The sequence below is a fragment of the Phocoena sinus genome, chromosome 19 (genome assembly GCF_008692025.1).
Source record: "Phocoena sinus isolate mPhoSin1 chromosome 19, mPhoSin1.pri, whole genome shotgun sequence".
Taxonomy (NCBI): domain Eukaryota; kingdom Metazoa; phylum Chordata; class Mammalia; order Artiodactyla; family Phocoenidae; genus Phocoena; species Phocoena sinus.
In genome coordinates this window covers 32080225-32105369 of record NC_045781.1, presented here as the reverse complement: position 1 = coordinate 32105369, position 25145 = coordinate 32080225, and the positions used below count along the sequence as shown (strand labels likewise).

The window sequence follows — 25145 nt, the reverse complement described above, 5'->3', positions numbered from 1 at the left end:
TGGTCCCCTGCCTCACCCTCCTCTGGTCTATTGAGGGCAGCCGCCTCCCACTCTACCCGAGATCTGCCCCTTCCAGGGCCATCGGGAAGGAGCCCCCGCAGAACTGTGAACGAGGTCTCTTTGGCGTGGTGGGGGGCAAGTCCCCTAATCCCAGCCTGGACCACGCCCTCCCCACCCTAGTCACCTGCAGCCCCTCCAGCTGTAAGCTCCAGCCCAAGGCCTCTTACAAAGGAGGCACACTCGCCGGCCGTAGGATTTAATCAGTGCAGATTATTTACAGAAAGAAACGTATGGGGGTGGACACTGACCCTCTCCCTCCCCACCCCCCTTGGCTGGCTCACCGGTGGTTCTGAGGATGGAGCGGGGAGGAAGCTGCTGGACCTGCACTGGGGCCAGCCCATGAGGAGCCCCTCCCCACAGGGGCCTCAGGGATTCTGGGCGGCAGACCTGCTTGCTCAGGGCTGCAGGGAAGCAGAGGGGACAGAGCCGGCTGTACAGTACCATTTCCCACAGCAGCCTCGCCTCCTGCTTACTTTGGGAAGGAAAAGAGGGAGGAATCATCTCCACGCTCAGGGCTGAGCCCAGGACGGGGAGGATCTCCAGGCTACCACTAGTGGGCTCTTCTGGGGGCTCCACAGCCCTGTCCCACAGCCTGTGTGAGGGGATGAGCTGCTGGCCTCTCCCTACCAGTGCCGCTGGGGGACAGGGAGCTGGCAGGGAGGAACACCCCCAGGCTGGTGGGCACGTGTCTGTGGACACCTACCGTGCCAGCCTGGGCACCCATCCGCCCGTCTCTCCCTGGGAGAGCCAGGACACTGGCAGCTGAGCCTGAGGCTGCTGGGGTTCTGAGACTTCTGAGGATGGTGGTGTGGGTGACAGAGGGAGGGAGGAGGCTCACGGAAAGAGCCCAGTCGGGTCACGGCTCAGAGAGGAGAAAGTGGGCGGGGGTGGAGACCCAGCCTGGGGCCGAGGCTGGTGCTACCCTTGGGGAAGGGGCCTCGGCAGACCCCCTTTGGTCCTTGGTAAGGCAGGCCCAGGGCCCCTTCTCCAGAGAGGGAAGGGGGTGTGGGCTCAAGGGGTCCAGGGGAGCTGGGGGCTGTTGGCCCTGTGCTGGCCAGGGGCAGGGTAGGTTCTTAGGCACAGGGAACCAGGCTGATGGAGTTGTCAGAGGTGGGTGGGAAGGAACCAGACCTCAACAGGACTCAATCAGCGGGCCACCTCACCCTCTGCCCCCTCTGGCCTGGGGCTGCCACCGGGTGAAAGCTCTTTCTAAGACCACAGAGACTCAGAGGGCTGGAGACCAGTTAGGCCCCACCAAGCTCCAAAGCCAGAAGAGCCCTCGGTTCTGGCCCTGGTGCTCAGGCTGAAGCACAGCCCAGCAGTCCTTTGGCCACTCTTCCAGCCAGGCCTTCTGACCCTCTGCTCCTCTGGCTAAGCCAGAGTGGGTGGGAGCCTAATTCCCTGTCTGGTGCAGAACTACATTTAGAAAACTCTAACCCCCTGCCCTGAGGGACCGCCCTGGTCAGGAAAGTAGGAAGAAATGCTCAATTAGTGTGCAAAAAAAAAAAAAAAAAAAAAGATACCTGGGCATAAATAAACAAGGGGGCAGGCCTGGCAGGGATGTTAGAGGGCCTGGAGGGCCCCCACCCAGGGGCTGAGGGAACCACTGAAGGCTCTGGATGAAAGGCCCCAGGAGCTGTCTCAGAACCACAGGCGCGGCCAGCCCGGCCCCTTAGCACCGTGAGGAGCAGGACGGGCTGGTGCGGAGGGTCAGACCCACTCCTGCAGGGAGCGCTTGCAGTAGAGGAGCATGCGGGGCGCGCCCTTGCGCTGCATCTGCACCAGCGCGTAGGTGAGGCCCAGGATGCAAAGCAGCAGCAGCACCGGCGGCACCAGCACCAGCACCATGTTCACCGTCCGAGTGACCTCCTCCATCCGCACCACCACGCGGCTGCCCCCGTCCTCGCCCGTCCCCTCCCCAAAGTCCCCCTCTTTGCCGCCGGGGCCCGCCTTGTGGCCCTCGTTGCCCTCCTCACTGTCACCGCCCGCCCCGGGCTCTGGACCCCCATCAGGGTTGAAGGGCGGACGGGCCACGTCAGGCCATCGGGGCCCCGGCTCCACGTGCTCTTGGCAGCCCATGAAGTCCCGCAGGATGGACTTGGGGTAGCCGGGCTCCATTCGCAGGCGCTCATTGTCAAACTTCCAGTATTTGGTGCCCTTGTAGAAGTAGGTGTAGGCTGCGAGGGCAAGCAGACCGGAGAGGTGTCAGGCCGGGCCCACCCACCGGCCAGAGACCTCGAAGACGACCAGGGCGAGCTGAAGGGGCCCCAGCTTTAAAACACCATCCTTCTCACTTGCTTACCAACTTATAGGAGCCAGACCATGCTCAGAGAAGAACAGGGTTTAGGTCAGGGGCACGACTAGAATCCTGTGCTTCCCGGCTGGGCTGACATTGACTAGGGCAGCGCACAGAAGGGTCCGGTAGCCTGCTGGGTTGTGGGCTACAGTCAGGGGACCCAGGCCTGGCTTCTCCCGGCACCAGAGAGGCCAGTGTCTTGCTCAAGGCCACACAGTCAGCCTGCATCAGACCTGGAGAGGGGACTGATGCCGCCTCGGACCAGATCTCTGGTCTTGGGCACTCCACCCACATCCCTTTAACTCCAGGAAGGGCCAGGTTTGAACTACCAGGTGCGTCTATACTCAGCTGAGCACAAGGAGGTCAGAGCAGCTGCAGAGTGAAACCATCACGCATGGAAGCCGTGTGACACGCATGGAAGCCGTGTGACACGCACGGCAGCTGTGTGACCCACCCGAGCATTAGCAAAGCCAGCCGGGTCTCCCCTGAGGCCGAGAACCCAGAGGCTGAGAACCAGGGCTGATGGGTTTTCTTAAACTCACCAGAGACCCTGCTGGAGAAATAAAAGCCACAGCTCCCTGTTGCTCAGTTATAACGACAGAGATCATGCTTCCCTGCCAAGCGGGTAAGGGGGCACCCCGGGAGGACTCCCGCTCCCGTCGCTCTGAGCCAAGCTCACCGCCCACCCCCGCCAGGCTCAAGGCTCTGTGGGGATCGGGGCAGCTCTGAGCACCAGCTCTGGACACAGGCAGGTCTGGCTGGACTCCGTAACTTCCTCACTGCGGGATTTGGGGCCCTTTACGCAAGCTCTCTTTGGCCTCTGTAAATGGGGTAAATGGTAGCCTGGCACAGCTGTGTCCCCCATGCATTCCATCTCGATGCTGGTGACCTCAGGCAAGCCCTGTTCTCTGTGTATGGAGGAGGGGGGAGGGTGAGTGCTGGGTAGACTGGGAGGGGGCTGGCCCTGGTACCTGCATCGTTGCTCAGGAAGGCCCCTTTAGGGGAGGTGGGGATCCCCTGCCACACGCTGATGGGCTTGGGATAGCCGGGGTCTCCACGCTGCGTGTCCTCATTGAAACGCCAATACCTGTGACCAAAAGCACCGGGCTGCGGGCCAGCTGGGGCCTGGAGCCCGGTCCGCACGGGCCATGGGTTCTTTCTGGGCAGGCCTGAAGGTGGGGGCCCAGTGCGGGCCTTTTCCCTTTCGAGGGGTGCTCACCTGTCCTCTTGGAAGAAGAAGGTGTGACCTGTGGGCTCCCACCAGATGGCTGTGTCTATGCGGTCGTAGGGGATACCCAGGCCGTAGCTGGTCAGTGGCTGTGGGTAGCCAGGCTCCAGGTTCGCTTCTCGGAAGAGCCAGTAGCGGCCACCTGTGGGAGGGGCGTGGGGGTGAGGACAGGCCTGGGGCCAGTGGGGGGTGTGCAGGAATGGGGCACCGGGAGGGATATTCTGGGCTCCCAAATCTGTTCACATCCATTACCACGCTCACCACACACACACACACACACACACACACACACACACACACACATCCTCGTACACAGGACAGGCACTGACACCTACACACCCATGACAACATACAGCACAACTCACCCTCGCATCACACACAGTAGACACTCATGGACACCTGCGACACACCCATTTACACACACACACATTGCCAGGTCACACCTGTACACACACCACACACAGTCGCACTGTATACGGCCTCCATTCCCACTTGAACATCCACCCCCCACACAGTTCTTATACAGAGAGAGGAAAGAGGGGGAGCCCTGCTTGGCCTCTGGGTCTGGGGGCTGCATCTCTGGGGCACCCCAGTGCATGGCCCAGGGCTCCTTACTTTTAGTGTGGACCCAGCCCTGTCCTCGGGGAGTTCCTGCCTGGTTGAGGCTCGGGCCAGTGGGGCTGGGGACACAGCTGATCCATCAGGGGTGCTGCCCTCGAGGCCCTCCCCAGGAAGGCAGGCTCCAGAGGGAGGGCTGAGGGGAGGGAGCTCCATTGTCTCCACAGACAGACTCAGGAATCCTGCCCCAGAGTGGGCTCGGGGACCCATTCTTATGAGGAAGGGGCAAGGAAGGGGCACAGGATGCAAGGACGGAGGGCGATGGGGCAGAGGCCCTGTGCTGCAGAAGGTGGACACTTGCCTCCAATCAGAGCAGCCTCTGCCGCCCAGTCCTTTGGTCTCTGTCTACGTCCCCAACCCCTGCCTTGCTGCCAGAAGGACTCGTCTCCCCCGAGTAAGCCCACAGTGGGCAACAAGACGAGATGTGCACGGTCCTTCCCTCTCCTCCTCCCTCAGTCCCGGCTGGGTCAGAGGTCAGGCCAGAGGTAAGGGCAGGAAGGCCGCCCAGTCCCCTCCCTCCTACCTGCCCCAGCTCACCTTTGAAAAAGACAAAACGCCCATCTTGGCGCTCGTAGGCAGCACTGATGTCACTGGGCAGACCACGCCAGAAGTGCCCGATGGGCATGGGGTAGTTGTCCAGGACCCGGTTGTGCCGGACCCGCCAGAACCAGCGGCCCTGGGGAGGGCATGGGTGTGAGCGAGCATGGCAGGCTTGCTGCCTTGGCCTGGGGGGAGGCCCTCCTCGACCCACCCCTTCCCCGGTCAGGGAGAGTCCAGGGGGAGGTGGCTTAGGAAGCCAGGGTGGCACCAGGGAGAGAGCCGGGGTGGGGTGTGGAGTCCTAGGCTTATTGTACGATCCCGGGCAATTCTCTTGTCCCTCAGGCTGGTTTCTTCTTGGTCTAGGGTCTGATGGCTCCCCAGGGGCTGCTCAGTGAAGCGGGGGGTGGAGGCGGGGCAAGGGTCTGGGGGAGAAGTGGGAGGGTGCTCTCTGCTCTGAGCCTGGGCCAAGGGGCTAGGGAGGCACAGGCAGGGCCAGACCTTGAACACGAACATCTCCCCACGCAGCACGGCCACTGTGTCAAAGTCCCCGTCGCAGATGTTGGGGCCATACTGGTCGGGCCGCTCCGTGGCTCGAGGCTGGGCTGGGGGGCCTGGCTTTGGGGGCTGCTCCGGCTTCCCGCCTGGGGGAGGTAGCTGAGGGGGTCTGGGGGGCCGGTGGTCTGGCCGGCCTGGCCGCCGGGGGGTCACAGTGGGAAGAGGCCGGGTGGGCTGTGGCTGGCCATCTGGGGTGCCTGCGGAGGGTGGCAGGGGGAAGTGAGGGGGTAGCCCTGGAACTCAGCCAGGATGCCAGGGTCTCCTACTTAGAGCCCTGGGAGCCTGGGGTCCCTAGCCTGGGGAGACCTGTGCTCCATGGGCAGCCCACCCAGGCAAAAGGCCCTATCTGGCCACAGCAGACCCCTCCCCCGCACGGCCATCAGCCCTGGGAGGACCTCCATCCTCCTCCACACAGCCCCTTCCTTGACCTCCCCACACTGGGCTTGGGTCACTGCGCCCCTGAGGCTGCCGCTGGCTCCACCCCCCTCGGTGATGTTCCCCTCAGGATGCCAGCCTGCTCCAGTGGAGGCTCCAGGAAACAGTGGACACAAGCAGAGGGAAGAACTTGGTTCCCAGGTGGCCAGGAACACAGTGAGGGCTGAGGGTGGGCACTGAGTGTGGCCCTGACCCACCGAACTGGCCCCCAGGACACCTCCCCGCTGGAGGCCTTCTCTGCTGGGGCCTGGTTGCAGTGGGGTGGCAGGGATGCCACCTGCCTCAAAGGCACTGGGAAGTGATAAACCACCAACACTCAGTGAAGAGCCTGGGACAGGCACGGGCTGGGAGTGACAGTGGTAGGAATGGGGTCCTGAGACCCCAGGGACACCTTCGGTCTAATAAGAATATCACTCAGGCTGAGGAGGAAAGGGGGGCAGTGAGGGGCCCTGGGGCCATCATGAAAGCTCTGGGTGAGGGCCTTGAGGGAGGGCCAGGTCCTGGAGTTGGCCAGCCCTGGGTTTGATTTCTAGCACCACCATTTACTCACTGAATGATGTGGACAACCACTAATCCTCTCTGGGCCTCAGTTTCCTCGTCTACAAAATGGGGGTAGCAGTAGTACCTACGCCTCATAGGGCTGGGAGTTGAGAGCAGCGTGCAGAGACCACGGCCACACCCATGCCGCCTGCTCACCGTACAGCTGCTGGATGCCCCGGAGGTCGTCCTCGGGCAGCTGGAAGTTGTCAATGTCCATCCACTGGTAGAATGGTGCCATGATGGCGCTGGGGTTGCTTGAGTGCTCCAGCCCCAGGGCATGGCCCAGCTCATGCACTGCTACCAGGAAGAGACTGTTTCCTGTAGTGGGGTCAGGCAGCACAGTCAGCTCTGACCTGGCCCAGGACCTGGACACCCCAGACAGGGCTGGGGTGGGCTGAGGGGGCCAGAGAGCCTGGCCATGCTTTACTCTTAGAAGAAGCTAAACTGCTCTGACTTCTGGGCCTCTAGCTTCCCCATCTGGAAAATGGGTACGATGATCCCTTCCCTTCCCTACCACCCCCCCTTTGAGATGATGGGCAGGAGACTGAGACCAAGCGTCACTGCTCCCGAGGACTGCACAGGGGATGCTCTCTCCTCTGAGCCCTGAGGCTCCAGCTCACCTCCCCTGTTGTCACCCTGATCAGCTGTTCTCACCATGCAGGTCAGTGCTGGAGAAGGTCCAGGGCTCATCTGCATCGAAATGGGTGTCCCCGCCCAGACCAGGGCCAGGGAAATAGGCGTGGGCCAGAAAGCCACCTGTGCCGTCAAAGGGTGAGCTGTCGCCGTGGAAGCCAGAGGCAAAGAGTACCATGATGTCAGCCTCCTTCTGCCTCCGCAGCCGGATGTCCTCATAGGGTACCTCCTGGAAGACCAGGGGTGTGGCCTGCTCCCACACGCGGAAGGCCCAACGCACCGCCTCCAGCGAGTGGTACCAGCCCAGCTTCTCCGTGTAGTTCTGGATGCTGCAGGTGGGCAGAGAGAAGTGTGAGTGAACACAGGGCCTGGGGCTGCTGTCCACTGCTAGCACTCACTGGGCCGGGGGCGGGGACACATGGTCTGAAGGAAAGGGGATAAGATCTGAGCTGGTTCATGGACAATGCTCATCAATATCAACTGTTAGTTTACTTTGACATGAATTTAAAAAAAAAAAAAGAACTAACGTGAAGCCAAGGAATTCATTAGGAGATCACTGAATAAGGTTGCAATGTGCCAAATAAGCTTATTTTAAGAAAGAAAAACATTAAGTAATTAAAAGTATAGGTGACACATAGCCAAGAGAAAGACCTAGAAAGTGGGATGCAAATGGCTGAGGTTTGGGAAACACAGGCCAAGAGGTTCTGAATGTTGGGCTCCAGGGTCAGGGTGACCTGAGTTCAAGGCTTGGCTCTAACATTTTCTGTGTGACCTTGGGCAAGTGACTTAGTCTCGCTGAATTTTAGTTTCATCACCTGTAAAGTGGGAAAAGGAGGGCAGCGCTTTCATCATGGAGTGCCTGGGAGGATTAAATGACTGAACTCAGGTAGAACATGGGCATATATGAGCCTGCACATGATAAAAGCCTGTTCAAACTCAGGACTGCTGGCTTCCAGAACATACCTCTTTCCAACATGCCATGCTGTTTCTCTACTACCAGTGTTCTGCAATTTAGTAGGTTAAATCTATGTATAATCCTAAAAGAGCTCTTTCTCCCTTTATATTTTACCCTACTAGCCATATTCTCCTAAAAACAATTCTATCATTCTTGCAGATAAATATTAAACAAATAGACCAGCCCCTAATAATAAGTATCTGTCCTTCTAGATTTCCACTGCCTTGAAGAGTATAGACTAAAGGCAACTCTGCCTCACACTTGACCCAAACAAAACTGATGCCTATAAAGGGTACATATTCTGATTTTTTCTTTCTTACATAATTTTATTCTGAGAACATGTAAATGTTAAACATTAACAAGCATCACACACACACACACAGACACACAGACACACAGACACACACACACACACACAGCATGATGAAGCCTGTTACCTCCCACATAAAGCAGATTAAGAGTCCATGTGCTGGACAGATCTCCCTCAAAGATCACGAATCAACTCATGGATCATGAATTCACTCTGGCAGCCTGGGTCTATGTGACCCTGTGGGCTGCTCTTCCTCAGGAGATGGAGCTGCGGGTGGGGTCATGGCTGGATTGGAACAGGAGCGGGGAACCCTTGGGGCCTGCCACAGAGCTCAAGGCTCAGGGGAGTTTCTTGCCAAAGGACTCAGTGGAAAGGAGGAGGGTGCTTGAACCAGGGTCTGCGCAGGTGACTTGCTGCTTGCCTGCTTGCATCTGCCTGGATTCAGGCATCCCAGTCCTCCCTTACCCTTCAGACGCCTGAAGCCCCCAGTTTGCACTGGTGCAGGAGCCCATCTGGGCAGGTGAGGCCAGCCCTACGTTGCTGGCGGGTCAGGGGATGGAGGGAAGGAGGACAGAGCAGAAGCAGTTCAAAGGTCCTGCCCTTCTCTGGAGGGAGACTGCCTGGGATGGGTGGGTGAGTGGGGTAACCGATCTAATCAGTATGGGAGCGGGATTGGCAAGATTGGACGGCTAGGCCGGACACCCTGCAGTGGGCTGCTGGGAAAGGAAGCCTTCCGGAGGAGCCCACTGGGAAGCCTGAGGCCTCAGGCCAGGCAGAGAGGGGCCAGCTGCTTCTGGAGGGTACCCTGGGGGACGCCACCCTGGGCAGCCAGGGTCCCTACCTGAAGGTCAGGTGGTGGTTGTTCCACTTCCTCCCGGTGAGGGCGTAGCGCTTCCGCCGCCGCAGATTGGCTTTCACGCGTACCCCGAACTGGTCTGGTACTCCACAGCGGGGCCGCTTCATCCACCTAGGTGCACAGAGCCTCCCCTCAACACGCCTGCCTGCTGGGCTCTGCCTCTTCCAGGCAGTCCACCGTCTCCCACCCTCCCCCGACTGGCCTCCAGCTGCCCCTTATATGGGTGTGGAGGGGGTGAGGGACTCTCTCAGCTTCGAGCTCCTCATCAGGAAAACGGTACAGTGACCTTGTACTGGAAGACTGGGTGCCCAGCAGTGGCTCTGCAAAGGTGAGCCCCTTTTCAGCACTATCACCCAGGAATGGGAGGAGAGTTACCCTGAGGCTTCTTATCCCTGATACCTTATGCTCTGTGCGTGCTCATCAAGGATGTGGCTTTGGGTCACATCACCTCTGCCAGATTCAGAGCAAGGCCTAGCTGGGCAACCACATGTGTGCATGTGTGCTGCACCTCCCCATTCCCATGCCTGTGGCAGACATCACTAATCAATCCTATGCTCCTTGCTGCTGAACTGGGCTTTGGCCTCAGGAGCTTTTTCAACACTAGGCAGCAGGCAGCCATTCCCAACCAATCAGAGCTAGCACGGAGGATCAAGCCATATGCCATCTCTTATCTAGGCCACTCTTTTCTGGAAACTCCACATGCCAAGCCTTCATCAGAGCAGGCCAGAAGGAGGGCAGGTGCCAGTGGGGTCTGGGAATGGCCCGACCGAGGGACTCACCGCCTTGGTCCTCTTCGTCCAGCACACCCGTGATGGGGATCCCGTAGAAGCGCTGCATCTCGGCGAGGGCCGAGGCCAGGATCTGGGCGGAGCGCATGGTGGACATGTGGCGGCTGGGCTGGGGCAGGTAGCCATAGAGCCGCAGCCAGTTCTGCAAAGGAGAGGCCATGACCTGGTCAGCAGGTTCTGGCACCGCTACCTCCAAACATGCATGGCCTGCATCCCACCACCTCTCACCTCCACCACCATCACCTCCCGTCACCACCTCCCTCCAGGTGACCATGTGAGCTTCTGTACGCTCTCCGTGCTTCCACTTCCTACGGTCTGTTCTCACACAAAAGCCGGAACAAAAGGCCTTTACAAGTCAGGTCTGGTCAGTCTTCTGTCTAGAACCCTCCAAAGACTTCCCATCTCAGAGGAAAAGCCAATTCTCACAGGGACTACCTGTGAGGCCTCAGGGCCTTTGCACTTGCTCTTTTTGCTGCCTGGAGTGTTCTCCCCACAGAAATCTGCATGGCTCATGCCCTCATTCTCTTCAGATCTCTGCTTCATCACCTTATTGGAGGAGTGTTCTCTGACAAATGTAAAAAAGACACCCATCCGCTGTACCCTGTACTCCCTCTCCTGCTTCCCTGCACTTGTCACCATCTGACACCCTGTATGTTTCACTTAGGTGTTTATTATTTGCCTTCCTCCATTAGGACAGAAGCTGTGTCTCTGAGGACAGTCCACAGTTGCCGTCCTTATTACTGTGCCGGCCCCTCCAGGGTGGGGCCTTCTACCATTCCAGGCAGACCACTGGGGACCCTACAGGGTTCAGAAGCTCTTGAATTCTCACCAAGTAGGAAAACCCGCCCCTTGGTGCTGCTCCCCAACAGACCCTGAACCTTCCAGAGGGAAAGCAGGTGGGTTCAGGCTGCCCACCCAGGCCCAGGAGGGTGGGACAGGAGGCCTGAAGTCCAGTCTCTGCTCTGCCACAAACTCTCTTCTCTCCGGGCCCGAGTGTCCTCGTGTGCAAAATGGGAGCCATGGGGTTGTCAGGGAGTGGGGTGAGAGAAATGGACCTGGGGAAAGCAGCTGGGACACAGTGGGGGTGCCCGTCCCCTTCAAGACTTGCTGGGCAAGTCTTTTCATCCATCTACCCCCATCTGTCTGTGTGTCGGCCCACCCAGCCAGCCAGCCTGCCAAGTGTTTCTGAGCACCCTGTCTGTGCTGGAGGCCGTGCAGGAGGCGGCTGAAGTGTCCTGACCTCCAGGGGTTTATGATCTCCTTGGGGAGACCCGGTGCACACGCAGAGTGAGGAATTCACGCTGGCAAGTCTGTGAGCAGACAGGACCACTGCAGTCAAAACCGGTGGACGGGATCCCCAGTGAGCCAAGCTGAGTGGTGGTAAGGAAGGGAACTCTGCCCTGCCCACCTGGTGCCCCCAAGGCCACGAGAACATGGTGACCACTGTGGGAGGCTGGTGAGCAGAGGCCAGGGACTGCTGTGGGCCTGGGCTACATGGAAGCATGTCCTTTGAACCCTTCCTTGTCTATCTTTGGTCTCTGTAAACCCCCAGAGTGAGGGGACCTAAAGGCCTGCTCTCTGAGACACTCTGGAAGGTGAGGGCTGCACATCAAGGGCCCACGGGGCAGGATGGCAGCTGGACATGGTAGTTGCTCTGGGCTGACAGCCATGTGTCAGCTGGCCTGGGCCACGCTCACATCTGTCTGCCACCAGGGTCCCATCCAGATCCAAAGGTACTGGCTTCCCTCAGTGCCACTCGCCAGCCCAGCCTTGGCACCTGCCCAGGCCCCTGGTATGGATGGGTTGCCCACACAGCCCGGCTCAGCACCGCCCAGGCTGCTGCTGGAGGGAGCAGAGGCTGAGCCAACGAGGGCAGCGCGGGGAGACTGCCAGAACCTGAGGATGCCCAGCCACAACTTCGAGGCCTCGCAGGACAACGCAGCAGACACCGAGTTGAGAAACGACCACGGCTCTGGGTACAGATCCTGGCCCAGCCACTTTGCTCGCTGTGCCTCAGTCCGTAAAAGGGGGTTGAATCAAGACCTGCCTCATCTCATGGATTTCTGTGAAGATGAAATGGGCAAGTCCACAGGAGCCCTTGGCACTGTGCTGGGCAGGGGAAAGTGCTCAGTCAACACGGTATTAATGACAGAGGCTGGTGGGGGCAGGGGCACTGCCTGGTTGTTCCTAGAGTGGCAGCCTGTTGTGTCGGTCGACAGGGTTGAAGGATCCAGGCTCCGACAAGGCAGGCTTGGGTGGGGGCAGGGCAGCTGGGGGAGGCAGGAGCACCCTGTGGCATCCCCCATGGACCCCCCTCACCCCTCCTGCCCAGGGCCCCCTTCCTTCAGTTCCACCAGACACTGGCAGTGTTATGGGCGCCCTCCCATTCTTCCCAAGCATGGAAACCTTTCCTGAGGCTCCTGTGTGTCTGTAAAGGGGGATGTCCACCACCTTTAATGGACACGGTTTGCCTGAAGAAGCCTGGAAAGATCTAGAAGGCGAGGCTGTGATGCTCGGCCAGCTCTATCAGTGAAAGGAATCCAGCTGGAGGTGGGCGGAGAACTGGGGCTGCTGCTGACAGATGAGGGCACCTCTATATCACCTATTTGCATAAGGTAAAAATATCTTGGGGAGCGCAATCACAGGCCACCAAGGGGACTGATTAGCAGTGTGGCGAGTGACAGGAGGAGGGCAGGGCGGGGGAGGCTCAGGCTGGGGCCCTGGGGAGGGGAGGGAGCTGGGCCTGTCTGCAGTGAAGAGCTCCAGAGCCTGGTGGGGGATGGGGCAGAGGGGCCCCTTCAATACTGGGCACAGCTCAGGGGGCTGACGGGAAAGGCCCGAGGGTGCCTGTGGACCCTCATTCACACAGACAAACACCCTCTGAGTCCCAGGGAAGCCAGAAGCTTCCATCTCGGTATCAGCCAAGGCTTCCTGATGACAAATGTCTCTCGGCCACTGCTGGGTAAAAAGCTGAGGCTAAGGACTGGTGACATGAGTGGGCTAAGCTGAAATACAGCCTTGGCCCAGAGCAGCTGAGGCCCCGGAAGACAAGGAGCTGACTGAGTCCGCCTGACGGGCAACGTGCCAGTCAGTCTACACTGCCCGCAGGGCTGGGGCTTTTCCTTCCCCCGGTGTCCAGGAGAAGTTTCTCATCACCTTACTGCTTTGCTAAGTTCGACAAGCCCTGGGGGTGGAGGGGAAAGACCATGGGGGGCACAGGTGCATGGCAGGTGCTGCCCTAACTCCAGCCTCCTGAGGGGCTCTGCGGCTGTGGGACAAAAGCGGGAAGCAATTCCCAAGGTCATGACTGACCCCTGGTCTCACAGTCGGGGAGGGGCTGTGCTCAAGCCCCTGCTGCTCCTACCGGTAAAGGCTGTCCCTTCCATATGGTGTCTCCTTTTCTGTCCAGTCACCTCGAGTCTCACAGGTGGGGTGAGCCAAGCAGTGAAGCTCTGTTGCTCAGCTGGGGAAACTGAGGCTCAGGGAGGTCAGTAAGCAGCAGAGTGGTGGGCCCTCCTCCATGAGGACCACTGTCCAGTGGGAGGCAGGTAAGGGTTCTGCAGAGAGAGCTCTGGGCCACGAGGCCCCCTCCTGCCTGCAGCCCAGGGAGGGAGGCCGCTGCAGGAGACCCCACCCACCCTGGTTCTTTCAGCCATTTCTTTCTCAAGCTCCAGACCCCATCCCATAAGTGTGTGTAGAGGCTTCAGGTGAGTGGTTGGCCCCAGGCAAAGAGATGTAGAGCCATCAAGAGTCTGAGGGGGAATTCCTGGCCCCCTGGCCCCTAGGAGAGGACATGAATGCAGCAGCCAGGGGCTGAGAATCTGCTGGAGGCCAGACTGTCCACTCTTGTCACCCCTGTCCACTCTTGTCACCCCATTCAATGCTCACAAGTACCCCATCCCCATTACACAGAGAGCAAGTTTCAGAGAGGGTGAGGGGCCCACCCAGGGTCTCGCAGCTGGTCTATGGCTAGAACCGGAGCCCATAAGCAGTGCTATTGGACCAGGCTGTTTGTGAAGCAGCAGCAGCTCCTCTGGGCCTGAGGCAGGGGACACTGGGCTCTGGCCCTTCTCGGGAACAGCGCCCAGCACGGCACTGGGGGAGGGCGCCCAGCCCTCCCCACACTCCACATCTCCGGCTGGGTCTGGGCGCTGGGCCACGTCAGCAGGGCTGCCCCTCAGGACTGCCGAGACAACCCCGAGGCAGGCCCTCCCCACGGGGCTGGCGTGTCGGGGAAGGAGCTGCCCGATCAATACTGTGCATTAAGCAGCGGTGGGGGCAGGGTGAGCGTGCTGCTGCAGACGCATCCAGCTCCTTGGGGCTCAGACAAACCAAGCCGCCTCCCACCCGGCCTTATCAGACCCTGTGCGATAAGAAAAATCTCTCCTGGCTCTGCTTTGCTTCCCTCACCCACGGCTCTCTCTGCAGGCCAAGCAGACCCTAGCAGGGCTGCCCAGACAGGCACAAAAGGCGTCTTGTCAGGCGCGCCAGCGACGGACGCAGACCTTTCGTGGTGTCCTGAGGTCCTCACTGTGCCCGCAGACGGCATAACTAGTCTGAGGCCAGGGAAGAAAGGGGGCGCCAAGCCAGCCCACCCTGTCCTTAGTGGATCATTTACTCCCTTTAGAGACAGCATAGTCCATATTTAAGCAGTTCTGGAAGAACACACTTGCTCATTTGGGGCTCAAATCTAACCCACCCCCCCAAGATGGGAAAGTTGCAGGTGGGGAAGGGGCTCTGGGTGGTGGGGAGAGCAGGCCGGGTGGGGGACATCCAGCCAAGGAAGCAGGAAGGAAGTGGACGCCACTTCTTTACCCTGTGGCCTCCCAGCCTGCCCCGCACTCCTTAACCCGGAGGGAAAAGCAGCCCGGTCCTTCGGCCAGTGGACGGGCAGGGGTGGGGAAAAGGGTCCTGTTTGCTAGTGGTTTCGGGCTGGCCGAGGGCCAGGCCTGGGGCCATCACCTGGAAACCCCCTGTAGGTGTTGTCTCTTACATGGGCTGCTTTCCAGGCAGAGCCTGGGTGGCTGGACAGGCAGGGTAGGGCTCCAGGCTCACTCGCTTGGGGGCGGGCCCTGGCTCTACCTCCACACCCTCCTTCCCACCTGGCTCAGGCGCAGCAGGCTCCTGCCTGGCGGCACTTCCAAAGGATGACACCCTGGGCTCTGACCTGTAGCCTTTAACCCAGCTTGGGGGCTGGGAGCTCAGGCTTCTCTGCCACCACCCAGGCTGGGGAATCGGGTAATGTCTCTCACCTCAAGGTCTCAGCTTCCTCTTCTGGACAATGGGGTCATGACTGCACCTAAACTTACAGTTAATACAGGATTAAATGTGAAAATGCTTACAAAACACCCCTAGGCCCTAACCAGGATAGCACCAAGTATGTTGAAGGTGCTCAAAAATAACACTTGCTCCTCCATGGGCCCCACGTGAGGGGCACCGTACATAGCATTTGGCATTTTACACATAAACGCACTGAATTTCCCCAGTAACTCCATCCAGTAGATACTATTACTAGTCTCATTTTGTAGACAAATGAGAAACTGAGGCTCAGATGGGGTCAGTGACTTGCCCACAACAGCAAATGCCACGTGCTTCTCATGGTCACTGTATTTTGTCACCATTTTGTAAGCGCTTCCTATGTACCAGGCGCCAGGCCCATGTGTGGTGGACACGAAGCTGGGCTCCCACCCCTCTGGTGGGTGGGAGAAGCTGCTTCTGGGAGGACCAGGTGGTGTCCAGGGCTAAGGGCAAATCCTAGAGAGCAGTTCCAGACCCTGACCTCCAGGCTCTGTGGCTGTGGGGCATCTTTTGAGGGCTGGCTGATGGCTGGGATTCAGGTCCCCATCTGTCTGTCCAGATACTGGAGGTTGAGTTGGGTCTTTTTGCTCATTTCCTGCTATTCCCACAAGGGAAATGGGATCTGGTTAAGAGGCATCCCTCTTTGTCTCTCTAATCCAGGACCATCTCATACATCTCTGCTGTACCTGCCCGGGGCTGCAAAATCTGTACTACCTCCCCTAAAGGGCTCAGGCATCCCCAGAACCACTGTTCTTCTGGGGAACGGCCTCATATGAACTCTAACTCAGGGGGCTTGTCCAGTCAGAAGGCACCTACTGTGTGCCTCAGGCCTGGAGTGTTCAGCTACCTGCAGGGTCCCAGGTCCTCACATTCATCTGTGGACTCCTCCCTGGGCCCTCTTTGAGCTGGAGAAGGATCTAAGTAGAGAGCCCCCAAGCCCTCTCTGCTTCTGCTGACTCACAGAACACATCTCCACGCCCAGGGCAGAGCTGGCCATGGGGCTTGACCCCTGCCCGAGTGGTCAGCTGTGTGAACTACATGAATGTTGGGACGATACTGAAGATGCCAACTGCCTTAATCCACCCTGGCTGCTATAACGAAAATACCATGAGCTGGGTGGCTCATAACAATATTTATTTCTCACAGTTTTGGAGGCAAGAAGTTCAAGATCAGGGCGACAACATGGTCTGGTTTGGTGAGGGCTCTCTTCCTGGCTGCTAACTTTTTGCTGTGCCCCCACATGGTGGAAGGGGCAAGGGAGCTTTCTCAGGAAGTTTTAATTATCTTTTTTTTTTTAATTTTATTTATTTAATTTACTTTTGGTTGCGTTGGGTTCCACATTGCTGCACACGGGCTCTCCCTAGTTGCCGTGAGCGGAGGCCCCTCTTTGTTGCAGTGTGCGGGCGTCTCACCGCGGCGGTCCCCACGCACTGCGGAGCACGGACTCCAGTAGTTGTGGCACGCAGACTCAGTAGTTGTGGCTCACGGGCTCTAGATCTCAGGCTCAGTAGTTGTGGCACACAGGCCTAGTTGCTCTGCAGCATGTGGGATCCTCCCGGACCAGGGCTCGAACCTGTGTCCCCTGCATTGGCAGGCGGATTCTCAACCACCGCACCACCAGGGAAGTCCTCTCAGGCAGTTCTTATAAGAGCACTAATCCCACTCACGAGGGCTCTGCCCTCATGACCTAATCACCTCCCAAAGGCCTACAGCACCAACTTTAATTGGAGGTGGGAAGCAGTGGCCACCACTACAACCACCTCAAGCTGGCCTCAGGCAGAAGTCAAACTTCCAGCTGGGCAGAGGCGTCGATGGCAAGAGGCATCTGGACCAAGCAACAAAGGGGGCATAGAGGAGTGACCAGAACCAAGTGCTTGGCAGGGAGAGGATTTTCCTTGCCAGGCAGCATTGCTATTCTGAATTGGCATCAGAGAACATGGGTAGTATTTGGAGGGATTTGCAGGAAGTCTTCTAAGGGGGGTCTGGGTGTGTTTCTAGGTTGCTTCCTCTCCATCCTCCTTGAGGTGGGGCAAAGGAAGGCGTCTTGAGTCCAGGGGTCAGAATAGGCAGGCCAGGTGATGCACACACATGGAGAACACACTGGGCTGTTCTCTGCAAGGAGGAAGCTGACTGACTGGACCCCAGGGCAGACCTAACACAGGGCTCCGGCAAAGGGCTGGGCATGAAGGGCACAGCCCAGTCAGATCCCGAGTGCCTGGCAGCACCAGTCAGCCCAGTTCTCTCTGGGTTTTGAAATAAAGTATGGAGAGCAGTAGCTTGTTAGTGATAAGAGGAGAACAGATTAAAAAGCAGAGAGGGAGAAAGAAGGCGAGAAGATTCAGCTTCTATAAGTTCCCAAAGACAAGTCCTCACATTAACCCCTTCTCTTCGCAGGTGGGCACGGGGGCCCCTGCTGCTTCTGCTCCAGTTAGGAAAGGGTACTAACAGGAGCACACGGTGGGGCCCCAGCGGCCAGCATGAAGGCGCGGGCAGAGACTGGAGCACAGGAAGCCTGGGGCTGCGGCGCCACAGTCAGACCTGAAGGTCAAAAGCAGAATTCCAGTTGACTCCTACCCCTTTTTTTGCTCTCCTGCTAAGCTGCCAGGTAGGGGCAAGGAGGTGGGTGTGTCCATGTTTTAGTGGCAGTGGCACCACACCTTTGAACTCTAGCGGCCTGAGTCACCTCCATGCGGAGGCGTGGCTGGGCTGAGGGCCTAGAGGTCTGTCTGGGGGGTAGGGGGAGGTGGGGAGAGCCAAAGCTTCTCTGGTGAAAAATCAAAGGCACTTAAGTGGAGTATGCGCTACAGCCAGAAAGAGCAAGACAGAAATCTGAAGGAGGGCCTGGACTCCCAGGTCAGGGAGGCCAGGAGCTACAGCTGGCACCTCAGTCAGGTGGGGCCTGGGTCTATGTGGGCCAGAATGACTGGAGACTGGGACCTGACAGCCAAGGGAGGGAGTGGGACAGGGCAGAGTAGCTCAGTGGTGGCTTCCCCAAGGAAGACAGCCTTCTCCAGGCTGAGGCCTGGCAGGCTGCCGGTGTCTACTGGCTCCTAGCACACGTCTGATTCCTTAGTCTGATGAGATGCCTCTGGTTTCTGCCCTGGGAGGGAGAGAGAGGGAGAGGGGCTGGCCTTGCCTCAGTTTCTAAGCTGCTCAGAGACAGTCCCAGCCATTGACCTGGCTGGAGGTCTGGAGCTGTGGTCAAGGACCAAAACCCTTCTCCAAGGGACAGAGCCTCTAGCAACAGGGTGCAGCCAGGCCCAGGAATCTCTGATGCTGGTTCTTGGTTAGCATGGACCTGGGGACAGTTTTCACAGCCTCCGGGCAAATGCGCTGGCTGCTGAAGCCATTTGACTCTTTAGGCCCAGATCCCCCCAGACTTGATGGGACTCCATGGAACAGCCTGTACTCCAAAGCCAACTCTAGGCTCTGGGATAGCCCACCGGTCTCTAATCCTGCATCTACCTTGGCTTCCAGCACTCAAGGGTGCCCTGTACTTTCCAGAATTTCTTCCCACAATAGCCCAACCCAAGTTTCTCCCGAGGGGGGGGGGCTGCAGGTCAGTCACAGAATCCCTAGTCAGTGCCACACAGGCATAGGGCCATGGTCTGTGGCCCAGTGCAGGCCCTGGGCTTTGGGTACTCCCACAGCTGGGAGAGGAGGAGGTGATGGAGAAGCAGAAGCAAAGGAAAGAGAGAACGAAGGCCCTCAGACCACAGGTCCCAGTGCCCCAGCTCCTGGCCATCTAAAATGCCATATCACAATGCCTGGCTACCAAATTCCAGTTTGGTCTGCAATTGCTTTCTGTGTGGAGATGCCGTTTCTAAGTATAGATTATAAACTCCTCGGGGGTGGGTCTATGACTTGCAATTCTTTGGTATTCAACTCCAGAGAGTGGCAGGTGGGCCCAAACAGCACTCTCTGCCTAGTACCTGGATGCAGGCTGAGGGGCAATCCCCACCAGCAGGGGTTCCCAGTAAGCCCCTGCCTGCCTGCCTGCCTGTGTGAATCGGGGGTGGGGTGGTGGAGCTGGACTGGGGATGGCCTGGGGTCCCACTCTGCCTCCTGCCAGGGCCTGGCTCCCTGTAGCTTTCCCTGGCCGGGCCGAAGAGGGAGGGCAGAGCAGGTGGGGAACTGGCTGGGAGGTGTAACTTGAGCTGGGAGGAATTCCCTGCCCTTCCTCAGTGCTTTTATTAAAGTAGGGCGGGGAAGGGCAGGCTTCCATCGGAAAAATCTCCCAGGCAGCCGGGGAGGTGGGGAAGCCGCTGAGAGCTGGGAGGGAGCACCGGCCTGGCTGCAAATAGAAACGGCACTCAGGGCAGCAGCCCGGACGGCAGGAGGCTCCAGGCCGGCACAAGGGCACCGAGGCCCCCGAGCCTACCGGGGAGGCGCTGAGGGGGGTGTCTCCCCATCATGCCAAACCTCTCCCCTTCTCCTGGGCGGGGAGCAGGGTCTTAGAAGTCGGGAAAGAACGTGTACGCTTTTGCTCTGGGTCAACGGAGCTAGTGCCCTCACTGTCCCTAATCCGGAGGACGGCGCTCGGCGACCCCATGGAGCCGGGGGCGCTGGCTGGACGCAGCTCTGCGCCAGGAGGCGGCGCCTAATCACCCACGGGACCGCTCCAGAGATGGGCCCTGGTAGGGACGTCTGCCGGGCTCCTGGTGAAAAAATGTTCGGGGTCCACCCTCTTCGGCCCGGGCCTTGGCGTAGGGTCGCTGGTGGAGGAAGCGCCGGGTGAGACCGGGTCTCCCTCTTAGATGCCATCTGGCCGTGGCGCGGCTTGCGCGCAAGAGTCTGAGAAAGTCGCCAAAGCGCCCCCTCAACCCGAATGGGCTACCTCAGAGGTTCGCACCCCCTCCCCCTATCCCAGCCCGCCGCGCGAGGCTCAGTGGCACCCAAACTAGAGTCTATCTAGGCGGGAGCGCTGCCTGCTGTGCCCAAGACCCCCCCACACACACACACAGAGCAGCCCCCTTCCATTCGCAAAGAACGTCACCGTGCGTCCGCAGAGCTCTCGAGGAATCAGGAGTCCGGTAGGGAGGGAAGGAGAGGAGCAAGGGCTGGGGGCGGCAGAAGCGGCTCCCGGGACGCGGGCTGGGAAGGATCAGTGCCCAGGGCGGGGCTGTAGGGGTAGAGAGCGGGCGCAAGCCCTACGCCCTCCAGGGTTTGGGAAGAGGTGCACCACCAAGGGCTAGCTGGGGAGGGGCAGCTTGCCGGGTCCCCTTTCTTCCCCGCCCCCAACTCCGGGACTGGGGTTCATCTCCGCGCCCTTCCTCTCCACGCTTCAGGGTGCGGGCGTGGCTTCCTTCCCACCCCAAGTCCCCCAGCCCCAAGTCCTCCAAGCCGTGGCAAAGGGACTGGGCGAGGGTCCTTACCTCGGCATTGACTTCTGCGTCCTCCGCCGCTGCGCCGCGGCCCAGGCAGCCCAGAAGCACCAGCAGCAGCGGCAGCAGTCGCGGCCGCGCAGCCGCCTCCCGGCCGCTAAGGAGACTGCCCGCCCAGCCCGGCCGTCCGGGCGCGCTCCGGTCGCTGCCCATGCTTCCGGCGACCGGCCTGGTCCGGGGCGCTGCTGCACGCGCGGCTCGCCCGCTCGCCGGGTCCACGCACGCGGCTCGGAAACTTGCGACGCTCCCTGGCTCCCCGCCCGGCGGGCGCGAGGCAGACCTCCCGGTCCCGGCCACCGCGGAGCCGCTTAGGTTTCCTCGGTAAATTCCCACGCCCGAGGAAAAGCGGGCCGGGCAGGGCCGGGCGCGCGGAGCCTGCCCACGGGGGAGAGGGCGGGCCGGAGCCGCCCGCCGCGGGGTCCTGCAGCCTCGGCGCCCGCGGCCCGGCTCTCGAGAGCAAGCGCAACTCCTGAGCCTTTGTCTGGCTCAGCGCTCCGGCCGCCCGGTCCCGCGGCGCCCCCTGCGCGCCCAGCTCCTTCTGTCCATGTCCGGGGCCAGGCGCTGCCCAGAGCGCGCGCCTCCCGCCCGTGGATCCTGCTCGCCCCGCGCCCGACCGGGCCCGGGTCCCCGCGCAGCCCAGGGATGAGGCGCAGGGAGCCGGTCGGAGCGAGTGAGCGAGCCAGAGAGCCGGCGCCAGACGTTCCCGGCGAATTCCGCACAACCCCGAGCGCTCCCGGCCCTCCTCCCCGCGATGCACTACCGCCGCTCTTAAAGGGCCAGTGCTCTCGTGGCGGGCGGACCCAGGCGGGGTCCGGGGGCGGTACCTCAGCCAGAGGCTTCTTGGTAGCAGGTGCCGGCGGTGGAGCCGAACAGGCGACCCTTTTAATCTTCCCAGACGGCGGGAATCCTCCCCAGTCCGCCCCCGTCACTCCCCTCCTTGCTTTTGGGGAGCTGGGTTAACCCCCAAGAGGCCCGCCCCACAGAGGGAGGGGCAAAAAGGAATGAAGACGCCTCTTTCTCCCGCCTAGTGGGTGGGTGGGGATACTGAGGCAGCGGTGAGCAGGGAGAGCCGAGGAGAGACCCAAGTGTCTGGTCTTAGGCTAAAAAAAAGAAAAAAAAAGATAAAAATCTAGAGATTTGTTGGCCTGAGGTCTCTTTTCAAAAGCCTCAGGGTGTCTTTGGCCCTTCAGGACTTTTCTCAGTTGCCAAGTGAAGCGTTGGGTACCTTGGATGGGCAGTGCCAAGCGACAGAGACGCGGTTGCAGTCCTGGGTTGCCACATACTTGCTGTATGGAGGTGGGCAAGTTACTTAACTTTTCTGAGCCTCCAAGTCCTTATCTGGAACGCAGGGCAAAGGGCTGGGGTGGGGGGTTAGATATACTTCTGGCTGCTGGCCTAGCACATTAGGTGTCCGAGCAAAGAACACTATTTCGTGCAAATGAAATGTGACAATGTAGCCCCACAGGGTGCTGGGCGGGTGGGCAAAACTCCCCGCAGAGCGGAGCTTAAAGTGCTAGTTTAATTCTATTCCAAGAGCGGCTTGAGATCCGGTCGGTTTGGATGCTGAAGGCTTGAGGTGGGAGGCCTGTGTCTAAGGTCCACAGAGGCTGCGCATCCAGACCAAGGGAAGTCCGGGAGGGGCAGAGCCCTGTGGTGAAGGCCCCCGCGGGAGGGCAGGAGGGCGGAGACCGTCCCTCTCCGACACCACCTCCCAGCCCCGGAAATGGGAGCTTTCCTTACCTGAGGGCGGGTTTCCCTAATGTAAGCCCTCTGGTCGCCCGGCAGGCCTCACGTCCTGGAAATCCACAGAGATCTGGCAGAGCTTCAGAAATGGCCTGTTCACCGACCTGCCAGGTGAAGAAAAAGAGCCCTGTTAAAGAGAACAGGCAGTAAAGTGATGAAGGTAGATTTTATTAAAAAAAAAAACAACTATTTTAATAGAGACTCCGATATAGAACTGGGCCTGATTCAAAATACAACTGGAACAAGTGGGGATTTACTGCCAAGGAGCAAGTGGGGGGCGGGGCGGCATTGGTGGATGGAAAATTACTAAGGGGAGACATCACGTCTGGGGGGATTCTGGCTGAAGGCAGGTGAGAGTGAACAGATATCCCCTGGGGCATAGTGGGGATGCTGCGTTTGATCAGATATCAAGGGTGGGGCATTCAGCTAAACTGACTTAGCAAGATTCTTGCTAAAACTGGATTCTGGAAGGAAGTACAGAGATGGGTCGTGTTGGGGAGAAGGTTCAAGGGAGACTGACTAAAGTTTGGTTAAGCAAAGGGTCTTTTTCACTTCCCACTTTTATTCAAGGGAAGGAGAGGCATTCTTTCCTCTGATCAATATACATCCATTTCTCATTTTATTGCCTTTTATTCATTTAGAACCAGCTGAATCATCTGTTGAGACTTGATGGTTGCTAATTGCTGTACTGTAGGATCCACAGACATTTGATGAGAGGAATACCTTGAAGATAAATGGAAAGATGAAGGTTAGAGGCTGAATTGGTCCTTGTGCCCAACTTTGTAGACCTTCAGGGATCTACCAGAAGTCCCAGGACCTGTTGTCCTTCCTCAGTGGGTGGTGTCAGCGCGACGGCAGTGATGCACACACTTCTTCATTCACAGCTCGAACCTTCCTGGTTATGGCAGAGCTGTCAGGTAGATTGCTGAGGACAAAGGCGCAGCAGTTGCTTCCAACCACTGTACACGTGCCCCCTTTTTGGGTCGTATCAAGGGCAATGCAGTTATGGAGAATAGCACACTGGGTTTCTCATTGTTGGTGAGTCACTGATTTCAGGCCAGTGGTGATATCTGGGGACAGGGTGAATTGCTTCAGCAATGAGTAGATGATTCTGTCATTGAGTCAAGTTTCTTTTGTTTTTATTCATCTTTAAAAAAATTATTTATTTAGTTTTGGCTGCACACGGGCTTTCTCTAGTTGGGGTGAGTGGGGGCTACTCTTCGTTGTGGTGCGCGAGCTTCTCACTGCGGTGGCTTCTCTTGTTGCAGAGCATGGGCTCTAGGTGTGTGGGCTTCAGTAGTTGTGGCACGTGGGCTTCAGTAGTTGTGGCACATGGGCTTCGGTAGTTGTGGCATGTGGGTTTCAGTAGTTGTGGCTCATGGGCTCTAGAGCACAGGCTCGGTAGTTGTGGCACACAGACTTAGTTGTTCCGCGGCATGTGGGACCTTCCTGGACCAGGGCTCGAACCCGTGTCCCCTGCATTGGCAGGCGGATTCTTAACCACTGCGCCACCAGGGAAGTCCCGAGTCTAACTTCTTGAGCCAGGCTATAGATTCCTGGGAATGGTACCCAAAAGGTGGCAAACTGTTCCCCCAAAAATAGTGAGGTCGTGGATGGAATGTAGGCCCAGTTCCGTAGCTGTTTTTTTCTAAATTGTCTCCCCGGGAACCAAGATCATCTACAACGATCCTGGATACTTTTGGTTCCTACAATGAGAGGAGATGAACCTGAGGGAGTGAGTGATTGTTTTAGAGACAGTTTAAGAGAGGAAGGAGGTTGTGGGGAATAGAGTAAGATGAAGGGATAGGTAAGATTGGCAAGGTAGAAAGATCTGGCCCAGTTGGCAAGTAACAGCCAATAAACTTGGGTTCCATGCACAAAATAAGAATCATCTGGAGTTAGCGAAGGGCCATAGAGATAGTTATCTGATGGCTGAGGGTAACCAAAGGATGCTAAATTTAGGGTGGGGAAAGGATTTGTTTGAAGGTAGTCGTGTGGGGTTGGTCTGGGTCCCAGAAATTAGGCTGGGAGGGGCAGTGGGGTCATTGCCACTCATGTGAGGGATATCCAGGGTTCCTATAGTGGCTTGGGGGTTTTATGTTTGATCTAGTGGCAGCTAAGGAAGTATAATGGTGAATGCTCACTCTTAAAAGGGAGCCTGTGGTAAAATGACGATGGCAACAGACTTGACTCTTGTGAGGATAGACTGGAATAGGTGCAGGGGTTTCTTACAGTATAAAATGGTGGAGGGGTGACTTCCCTGGCGGCCCAGGGGTTAAGACTCCGCACTTCCATTACAAGGGACACGGGTTCCATCCCTGGTCGGGCGGGGAACTAAGATCCCGCATGTCACACAGAGCAGCCGAAAAAAAAAAATGGTGGAGGGAAAGAGAGGGAGGCTTTTAGCAAAATAGTTATCCTGATTGATCAAGGGATCTGGGAAATGCCAGATCAGATGTGCGCACAGGAAAGGGAGGACAGTACCAATAGTCTGTGGCATTAATGGAAGTGGCAACTAGTTTAGCCAAGCTTACAGGTTCTGTGGGCAAAATAGTCTTGCTGAGAGAGGGAAAAGCAGGGCGTGGAAGAGGAGCAGGAACTCATAAATTTAGAAATGAAGGTGGAGACTCATCTCAGGTGAGGAAAAGTCATAGTTAAGGCAGAAGGTTATTGTGGGAAGAGCAGGAGGGTCTCCATGCAAATGCCAAGGGTAAGAAGCAGAGGAGAAAGGGGAGGGACCCAGGTGGGTCTTGTTCTGTGGTCTTGAGTGGAAATTGACTTCCTCCTGACCTCATTTACTGTTCCAAGGTTCTTGGGGCAACTCTCTGCTCTGGCTGTCATCTGCTTATGGAGGCTCTCAATAGAGACCCAGTTTGAAGTCCCACTTGGAATACTTCCACGGTCTG

General features: G+C 58.4%; 1 protein-coding gene across 3 annotated transcripts; it reads right to left on the bottom strand.

The window, feature by feature from the left end:
• Positions 1-244: 244 nt before the first annotated feature.
• Positions 245-21341, bottom strand: MMP15 (matrix metallopeptidase 15). 3 transcript variants are annotated; one of them, XM_032613274.1, is made up of 10 exons: positions 21321-21341; positions 9806-9956; positions 9012-9136; positions 6927-7234; positions 6429-6590; positions 5241-5494; positions 4740-4878; positions 3576-3726; positions 3328-3443; positions 245-2237 (listed from the first exon to the last, which is right to left on the bottom strand). In XM_032613274.1, the coding sequence occupies exons 2-10, from the start codon at positions 9938-9940 to the stop codon at positions 1771-1773; spliced, it is 1857 nt and encodes a 618-aa protein (XP_032469165.1). In that variant the 5' UTR covers positions 9941-9956; positions 21321-21341; the 3' UTR covers positions 245-1770. The 3 variants fall into 3 exon arrangements, with proteins under 3 accessions (XP_032469165.1, XP_032469166.1, XP_032469164.1); XM_032613275.1 differs by lacking the exon at positions 21321-21341 and adding an exon at positions 20488-21226 and having other exon boundaries at positions 9012-9137; positions 9802-9956; XM_032613273.1 differs by lacking the exon at positions 21321-21341 and adding an exon at positions 20488-20621.
• Positions 21342-25145: the final 3804 nt, after the last annotated feature.